Below are 10,478 nucleotides of genomic sequence, written 5' to 3' on the forward strand. Positions count from 1 at the left end.
GAAGAACACCAGCATTTTTTAGATCAATTTAGATCAATTTCAGGGTAACTGTGTGTAGAATCATTATGATTTTAACAAGGTAATTTTGTAGATGACTGATCAGAAGATAAGATTTTTGAGTTCAAATTTTTATGAACAAGCAGCAACTTATACATTGTTCCAAGGTAACGAAGAATTTTGACCCGGTTGAAAACATCCCGGTGTGTCAAATTTCAACGTTGAATATCGAGACCTACGATGTGGAATTCAAACCTTAGCCAGTTGGAAATTGAATAGCATCGTGGAACTTTGATCATCAAACCGGGTCTAAATTCAAAAGTATTAGAAAATAATCCATTGGTATTAACAACTGTAATGTATTCAAGCCTGTATAGAAAACCGAGGGCAGGGGGAGGGGGGAGGTATGTCTCCTATTACTTTGTTAACATATATATATATATATATATATATATATATATTAATAGGGAACAATTGCTCTCCCTCATCAAGAACGTCTGATGGCTTTTTTTAGAGGGGGAGCGGTGTTTTTTTTCCTGGCCAGGGAATATCTGCTCGGTTGTACCCCTCTCCTAAAACATATTTCTTCCTACGGGCCTGTTTACTTCATTTATTTTTATTCCAATGTATTTAATCAACAGGAGTCTAAAGTTAAAAAAAAATTCCATCCTCTGTAGAAGAGGGTGGAATATATTTTTTTTATTTTACGATAAAAACTGACTTTAGACACCTGTGATTTAATCTATGGTCAAAATAACAATGAAAGAAAACAATGATTATAATGACTGTAAAAACTTATTAAATATAAACGAAAAATTAATGATCCGTTTTGTAACGAGCAACGAAAACCTATCTTAAAGTTTGCAAAACAATACATGAAAATAAGACGAATCACTTGTTTCACAACAACTGATACAACATGCACAACAAGCAGTATAATTTGCCAAATATAAATGATTTCTCGTCACATATACATGTATTGAAATCAACAATCATAAACGGGCATTGAACAGACATTAAGAATCTGACGAATGGACGCATAAAAAGTATCGGGATGGCACTCCATGAATTATGCAGTCAACTCATGACCTAACTCATGACAAGTGAACTAGAATCATACATAGATTCTACTTCTTGCAGTGCTCATAGTACCTTGGCTTATTTAAGCATAAGTCTTATAAATACAAATGTATCCATACAATTTGCTGCTTAGTTTTTCATCTTGCGCGCACGAATTGAAACATTACATTTCATTGTATTACATAACAAATTAAAGGTAATATAAGCAATGAGCTCACAAAATGATTCCTCAGCTTCCATATGAGTATTATGGCAAAGTGCAGCTCTTAGCATTTTTTAAAAATAAGATTCTGGGAAATTTTTGATTAGATTTGATTCGGGGAATTAGGAGGGGTTATGTTAACAAAATCGGTACACCATTTATAGCGTATAATGACAAATTCCATATTTTGCCATGGGAAACTCAAAATAATTGTCTTTTCAAAGCATAAAATAGGAGGTGCACAATGGCACTACATAATTAAGATTCTGTGAAAGTCTCGTTAAATTTAATTTAGTGGTAAAGGAGGAGTTTGAAGATAAAAGAGGATATCCCAAAGGTTAAGTTAAAAAATGACGAAGTCCATGTTCTGCTATGGGAAACCCAAAATACCTGTCAGACGGAAACATAGAAAAAGAGGTGCAAAACTGCACTATGTAATGAAGGTTCTGTACAAAATTTCATTAAATTGCAATTAATGTTAAAATAAGACGTTTGCAAAGATACAAATTAACTATTCATTTTGCATTTACGTTTGTGCGTCATGTGCCGTATCGCTTTTATGTATATGTGTTTTTCAAAATTGTCTGCTGATTATGCAAACAATGTCATTTTTAAAAGTTTTTATGGTTTATAAATTATTTTTTAATTATATTATTCGTTTTCTTTTATAATATTTATATGCCCTTTCTAATCTATACAGAATCTTGAGATACTGTGAGAACTGAGCTCACAAAATAATACCCTGCTCCTATATGAGTATAATGACTCATTTTTGCTACGGGAAAGCCAAAATAGATGTCTGAACAAACCAGAAAGTAGGACGTGCGCAATGACACTGTGTAATAAAGATTCTATGAAAGTATCATTAATTTTTATTCAGTGGCATAGGAGGAGTTGCAGTTAAGAGATGGGTATCCCCGATATAATAGAAAAAATGGCAATGTTTATAGTTTGCTATTGGAAAACCGAAATTTATGTCCGATCAAAAAGTAAAATAGGAGGTCACAATGACACTATGTAACAAAGATTCTGTGAAAGTCTCATAAAATCTTATTCAGTGATATAAGAGGAGTTGTGAATAAGAGATGGGTACACCAAAGTGTAACGGACGGAAGGACGGACGGACATACCCCCTCCCAACACAATATCCCCCTGCTTTTATCGGGGGTATAAAAATGTACAGAATTATAGTTTGTTTCAAATTTGGAGAGAGAGAAAAAACAAACATGCGAAATTTTCCTATGTACCGGTCGTCGTGACATAAAATACTTATCAAGAACTTGTGTCTTAAGGATATTATATTGATTGCTGATTTTAGTCTGATTTTAATTACTTTTGAAAAAAAATTTCTAATTTTGAAACTGATAAATATATCAGTACATACATAATGTTTTACGATGCCACCGTTGGGGCGAGCACAGTTGTATACCACAAGAAACCACTTGTAACTTTTTGTATACCACAAGAAACCACTTGTAACTTTACACAGACACAGCCGAGCGTCTGGTTTACATATTATAACAAAAGACATTGTAGAGTACTTTTTGTTTCTTTTTAGCTCTCTGCAAAGTGTGGGCCTTTTAAATTCTATATTATTTTTATATTTGCCTTTATCGCATGGAATCCTGGTAGGGAAGGACTTTTAGGAAGATTTTACACAAAAATTTGCTCAACGTATATACCATGCCGAATTTCTTCTGTTCTTACACATTAATCTATTGAGCTCACTTTGCACTGTACAATGTTAAAGAGGTCACGGGTTAAAATATTTGTAGAAATTTGATGAAAATTTAATGTAAAATGCTTCTAGATTTTAAAAGGACGACTCTTAGTATCTCCTGCCTTGATTTACAAGAAAACTATAAATCTTTAAGATCCTATTATCTCGACCTGGTTCATTTCAGAATTGCTTATCATAGACGGACGATAAATTAACATGTGCTGCCTGATATTTGCGCTTTTCCTCCTTCTATATGTTGTTTATAAAGTTTATGAGTACCACAAAGGGAAAACTTCTGTTGAGAACAAAAATAATCGTCACGTCCTCATCACAGTGTGTGATTCTGGATTCGGAAATGAGTTAGCCCTTTTACTGGACAAGAAGGGTGTTCCGGTGTTTGCAGCTTGCCTTACTGAGAAGGATGGAACAGAACTAAAGAAACAAGCGTCATCACGACTCCGTGTTTTACAGCTTGACGTTACAGATCAGGGCAGTATCTGTAATGCTGTGGAATTTGTAAAACGTAATTTGCCTAAAGCTGCTGGTAAGACTTCTGATGATGTGAGAATAAGTTTCAATCACTTGCCCTACACATACATGTAGTACGACTTCTTTTGCAATAAATAAAATATATCGTTCTTGTTAAATCCCCCCATTCATACTTCTCAATAATATATTTTGAAGACTTGTGGGGACTCGTCAACAATGCTGGTCTACAGGTTTTGCATGCACCTTTGGAGTTTCAATCCCATGAGGCGATAGAAAAATGTTTAAAGGTCAATCTACTTGGTTCGATTGACGTAACAAGGTCATTTTTGCCTCTCTTGAGAAAAGCCAAAGGAAGACTTGTATACCTATCTAGTGACAGTGCTTTCATAGAGTGGCCATGTCGGACACCTTACGTCATTAGTAAATTTGGAATTGAAGCTCTTGCAGAATGCCTAAGGTGAGAGAAGCAAAGTTCTCAAATACATTATTCTATTTTTTAAATGTCATATTCTGCTATCAGGATGTTGCATGTCCTTTTCAAATTTTCAAAAAAAAAGAAAAAAAAAAGAGTGTTGAAAGTTTTTTATCCTTGGAATGAAAGGAATCCAGAGAAGTTTCAAAGTTTACAACTATCAGTAACAAGAACAAACAAACGGAATTTTAATTTGTGTTTGTGTGTGTGTGTGTAACGCACAATTTTGAATTTGGAGTTATGCTTATTCCATGTCAAGCAAAAAATACTAGAATATAGAATATGACATATGAATAAGTACTGTGATTTTCCATAGAAATGAGACACTGGCCTGCATTCGTACATTTACATGCGATATAAAAGAGATGATCTTAACATATTGGATAATAATTTTTAATCAATATTGAGAGCCTCTGAATATTATTACTAACTTAAAGGAAAATGGGAAAAAAAAGGTATTCGGTCTTGTATATTGCTAGATACTGTTGTTTGTATTAAGGAAAATTTTAACCAGAATAATAAAATTTTACATAAAAGTTTAACAAACTTAACTAATTCTGCACATTGACTTGCAGACGAGAATTATATCAAGTTGGTGTGACGACACACACAATCCAACCAGGATTATTTAAAACCAGCATTGTAGACCCAAACGAGATGAAATCTACTCTACAGAAGGCATTTGACGAAGTAGACGAAGAAGTGCAACAATTCTATGGACAACAATGGTTAAAGAAAAGTAAGACTATAATGAATTAACATTTATGTAAGTTAATAGATAAAGGTAACGTAAAGGTAAAATAGGGTTATTATTTTGTTTGTAGCAAAGGAGTCGTTCGATGGGATACCAAAGATTCAATGTAAAGATCTTTCCCAGGTGACAAATGCCATCTACCACGCCCTATTCTCTGTAATGCCAAAAAGACAATATAGGTGTGGAGCTGACTGTAAATATTATTTCTACCCCATATCTCTGTTACCGGAATGGTTCAACACATGGTATTCCACCGCCGGACGCAGTCACAAAAGTTCATGATAAAAATTAGAGAATCCTCTTTGAAATACTTTTTTCTTTCATAGCCCATAATGTACAACATAACAATTTAAAAAAGGCAACCTTTTAAAATATTATTAAAAAAGCCGATGTTATTGAAAACAAAAGATAAAGATGTTTCCACTAATTTATTTTTACATATTTTGAGGTTGTGACATTCTGAATAATGAAATGGACGAAACGTTCTGTTGAAATAAGGAATTTGATTTTGTTAGTATCAGTTGTTTTCCTTAAAAATTAAAAATATATATATTTAGATTGAAGATTAGTGATATTGTTATTTTGTCATCTATTTTCTTCGTGAAATTGTTCTACCTCAAGGTTGGGAGGTGTTCGAATATACATTGTAAAACAGGAAATTAAAAAAACTTTTACTCACGTCACTGAATACTACTTTGTCGATCTGACTGATGATTTTTATCGCTGGGGTTCGATCTGACTGATAATTTTTATCGTTCAGGTTCAATTCCAAGAAGGGTTCGCACATTTTTCTTCATTTTTACCAAAGCATCATTTTTGGCAAGAAAAGCACTGCCTTGCATAAATTTCACACGTGCTAAACAGTGAACGTGATTGAATTTGGTTTAAATATAATCCAAGCCATATATAGGCATTAACGAAGCCTTCTACACTCTTGAATATGCAATCTATTGATGGAATAATTTGTCTCAGAAATGGCATAATTTGTATAAGAAGTCGATATGGTTTTTGACCTCATGACCTTGAAGTTAAACCTACTTTTCAAAAACTGTTACATTGGTAATAACTTTTGAATTTGAGTAGATAGGAATTTCATGTTTTACATTATCTGTGGTAACACTTGAGAAAATACTATCATTTTTTACCCCAGGACTTTGTTCTTGAAGGTTGACTTACTTTTGAATTGTTTAATCTTTGCCTATACCTTTTGCACTAGAAGAGACATGGCTTTATAATTTTTCGTATGTGCATTACCTGCGACAAGACTTTTCGGAATAGTGACCTTGCATTTCGATGCAGTTTTCAGAAGCATTAATAAAGGCCTTAGATTTTATTAATTCAAATAGTTAAATCATGTTTTTATGATGGACAGACAATTGCAAAATAGTACAGACAGACAAGACAGTAATACATGTATACCATAAATATTCGCATCCCAACCAACACTCCGAAAGCTGCATGGAGACCACAATTCTTTGAATTTGTTTTTGGTTTTAAACATTTAGGACGTTCAAAAATTATGAACAGAACATTGGATGCATCAAATGACTGCTCTGCATACTACTGCCATAGTGAGAGTGTTCTTTTTAATTTAACTCCCGGTACATTTAAAATACAAGTGTTTTAAATAAAACAGTGAAATAATATGTGTTTATTAAACAGAAATGGCCCCAAACATGGTCAAGTTGAGAAGGAAACTTGTACCTGGATAAACTATTTATTTGATTGTAGGAGATAAAATGTGACAAGAGAAATGTTATTTTTAATTGAAATTTTACATTTTTTCTATCTATACCTCTTAGACATACCACAGACATTCGGAATCGCTACACATGGTCACAGGGCAAGAGTTGTTCAAAGAAAGTCAAATTTGAAACTTTGTTAAGAACATCTTAGCCACAAGAAGAATCCTGTAAAAGGATCTCTGTGGAAGCATATTTCTGTATTCTTTATGGGAGTTATTTTTCTATGGATTATGTTGACATGCTAGGTAAATACAGGTATGCAATATAAGTATGTCAACATGCTACTTAAGTATGTTGACATGCAAGAAAATCAGATAATTTTAAAAATTTTCATAAATAATCAAATATTGCCCATATGTGATTTCCAAAATGCCAAATGCAACTTATTTGTGTTAGCAAGTAACTTATTTTTGTTGACATGCAACTATTTATGTTGACTTACGAGATAAATATATCAATATGCAATTCATTTATGTTGACATACAACTTATTTATGTTGACATGTAACTTATTCATGTGGTCATTCAACTTTTTTCGCATGTTTATAGAAATTAGTTGCATGTGAATGTAAATAAGTCATATCTCGCATGTTAACTTAAAAAAGTTGCATGTCAACATTAATAAGCTGCATGCCAACACAGATAAGTTGCATGTCAACATAAATATATTGCATCTAGCATGTTTGAAGTCACATGTGAGCCATAATATTTGAAAATTTATGAAAAATTTCCAAATTCTTACCCGAGTACCTTTTTCTTGCATGTCATCGTATGTTGCATGTTGACATGTTTATGTTGCACGATGACATAATTACCTTTCCGTTTACCTGATCAATACATAATAGGGCTCTCGGCGGTTGTGATCGGTCGACAGGGGAAACTTACTCCTCCTAGACATCTGATACCTCCGGGGGTCTGTGTTCTATGCTCTATTCACAGATTTGTATTGTTTATAGTTTTTTTAAGAGATCGATCACTGTTCATTATCTTCACCTTTTTCACTTTCATAACTCATAGAAAACTAACTTGCATATGGGGGAAGCGATCTCAATATACCGCAGCGTCATGTTGTTTCCAAATCATTGCCCCTGTGGGTAGTGGTTAGTTGTATTTATCTACTATCGACAATTCAATTTCACGGAGAGGAAGAATTCTCGCATTAATTTAAGGTTTGTCAAAGTCATTGCTCCAGTATTACGGATGGGGTCATAACAGGGGTACAAAATTTTTACATAGAATTAGTAATCTTTGCGTTAGTTTTGTCTTCTTTGTATTACGTGTAAGACGAAAATAACATACTTTCATATCAATGTATCTCGTTCGATTCACAGGAAGCATACTCAGTCATTCTACGAAAACATGACCAATTAAGAATTTTTTTTATGTCGCTTGCAAATTTACCATTGTAATATCTTAATTATAAATTTAAAGGTCGATTTCAACTCTAAGACTTAAAATACACACATGGTTTTGTAAATATTCGCCGATATATATGCAGTTAACATAATGTAATGTTGAAAAACGTATTCCACTGCAAATCTTAATGTCGCTTCATTTATATACAAAGGAGATGGGCGAACATAGCGTGCAGAAAGCCTATAGCTTCAGATATATAAAAATCATGTTCAGTTTGTGAATTTAGTATTTAGAGTAAAGTTCTCATTATTGAAATTTATGAAATTATGATAAACAAAACTTTTCTGAGGAAAAATTTCCCGGCAAAATTTATTCTTTTTTTAAAAAAAATAATATGATATTCGTGGGGTTCGAACCCTAGCAATAAAAATCCTGAGTATTATTTTCTTACGAGACTAGCACGCTAACCACTAGACTACACAAGTCATGATGAAGAGTGGCATTTAAATCATGTTTGTGATATGACCCTTGACTTAATGGACTTCGAGTATTTCTTGAAAAGATGCGAATGTTATGTCATAAAAGTATATTTTTAAGGTATAGTGGGTCATTGCTCCATATTTTTGATAACCAAAAAATGTATATTTTTATGCAAACTTTGAGGATTAACTTTCAAAAAGGTGGAGCGAAGACCCACTCATATCGAAAAATAGTGTTATAGTATGCGAAAATGACTCTTTTTGCCCGCTTTAGTGTGTGTCTAATATTTCACAGGCAAATAATTTCAATCTTTGAGGGATTTTTGCAAATTATAGAGATTTTACATAAAGTATATTTTAATGTTAGACGAAATATCAAGGAAAATTTTGATATGATTGAAATTTAATTTTTCATCTTCATGTTTGTCACACTATAGGCTTATCGCTCGTTATGTTCACCCATCTCCTTTCAAGATGAAATTTTCAGTCGTAAAATAGTTCCGATTAGACTGTAATGAATGTTAAAAAATGTCTTTTATCCTATATAAAAAGAAATCAAACCACTTCTTGCAAAGAAATGCATAGATCTCCTTTCATGTGAATTTATTAGCATGTCGCTTAAAATCGATTAACTTCCGTAGCGAATTTTGTTTTAAATTTCACGCATAGAATGCAGATTTCAAAAAGAACTGAAACATATCTGAAAGTGACCACGGAACCTTATATCATCGATTCTAGTTGCGAGTCAGCTATTTTACACGATTACATTTTCGACATAACAAAATGAATTGGACAAAAACAGTTGTCTCTCTTAAAGAGGCTGGGGGGTTGTGGCCATTTTTAGACTATATTGATCTCCTTTAGAAGAAGAGCTCCATATGAAGATATAGAAAAATTTTTTGAATTTTTTCTTTGCCAAATGATAGTTGACAGCTTAAGGTATCATATCTAAGAAATTAAGTTAAATCTGGTGGTTAATTTGTTGACCCCCCAGCCTCCTTAAAAATTTAACTTCCGTAACGGTAATTCAGGAAAGTTTTTGCATTCAAACTATAAAAATTTTGATTATTTTGGGAGCGAAATGCTTCATACTTTTGTTTAATATCCTAAAACAAACTTTGATTTTAACTATTGAAAAGAATTTTAACTTTTATTGCTGGGAATTAACTTCCTTAACGATATTTTTCCCGAAAATTTAATTTAAAATCGGATTCATGCGAGACTTCATGAATCATACTTTAGCGTTCTTTACTGCACATCAGAAACGAAAAATTGGTCAAATTCAGCTTTATTTAAATAATAATAAGGCTTGATCAAGCATTAACTTCCGTAACATCACCTTAAAATCAATGGTATCTTGAAATTGTTGTAAAAAGTTAACGATGCCAGATTTGTGGACAATTCTTTGTTTTCAAGTTCACTAATAGGTCCTTTAGAGAACTATGATGTTCATTTTGCTATTTGAAACAATTATTTTTTCCATGTTTTTTACTCTGAATTGGTCCATTTTTCGTAGAATGACTGACTGTCTTTGGACCTCTAAGTTTCAATTCTACATTGTGACTAAATTGAAATTTCATATCGTTAAATTTAATATTACTACACTGTATTTGCATATCTTAGTATATCTTATCGTAACCAAAATAAATTAGAGACATATCTACTGGCAAGGTATCTACGGTAACAAGTGCATTACTTTTCATTCTGTCAAATGCTAAATTCTAAATTTAGGCGGCCGTACATGTAAGTATACAAAACAAAATTACAATTATAACAACTTCTGTAAATTGTATATTTACTGTCACAAATTTCAAAACCAAATTTATGATATGACAATTAGTTATCATATTTTTAATTTTGTATTTGCTGCCACCCGTTAAATAAAAATTACAATATACCAGCTCAAATTTTACTCAGCTGCTTTTTTGTTACTGAGCTTTCTGTTTATTTTAAACATGATTGCATCATTTAAACAGTAGTCTGCAACAGAAAAAGTGTCATTTGAGATTTTCTGTCCAAATCATCTAGGGCAGGCAATGCGATATATATATATATATATATATATATATATATATATATATATATATATATATATATATATATATATATATATATATATATATATATATATATATATATATTTTAAAAAGAATATACAATACAACTCCAAAAATTGTCGGATGAC

The 10,478-nt window shown here is 32.2% G+C and overlaps 1 protein-coding gene across 1 annotated transcript; it reads left to right on the top strand.

Annotated features, from left to right (window-relative positions):
• Positions 1 to 3,209: 3,209 nt before the first annotated feature.
• On the top strand, positions 3,210 to 4,996 carry LOC133173558 (retinol dehydrogenase 16-like; the record flags this gene model as incomplete). The annotated part of the gene is made up of 4 exons (XM_061308541.1): positions 3,210 to 3,543; positions 3,684 to 3,945; positions 4,536 to 4,699; positions 4,785 to 4,996. Coding segments are annotated over 4 exons (972 nt in total), but the record flags the coding sequence as incomplete, so codon positions are not given.
• Between the last annotated feature and the right edge of the window lie 5,482 nt (positions 4,997 to 10,478).

The sequence above is a fragment of the Saccostrea echinata genome, unplaced genomic scaffold (genome assembly GCF_033153115.1).
Source record: "Saccostrea echinata isolate AGI-Se365-2 ecotype Australia unplaced genomic scaffold, CSIRO_AGI_Sech_v1 ptg000056l, whole genome shotgun sequence".
Classification (NCBI taxonomy): domain Eukaryota; kingdom Metazoa; phylum Mollusca; class Bivalvia; order Ostreida; family Ostreidae; genus Saccostrea; species Saccostrea echinata.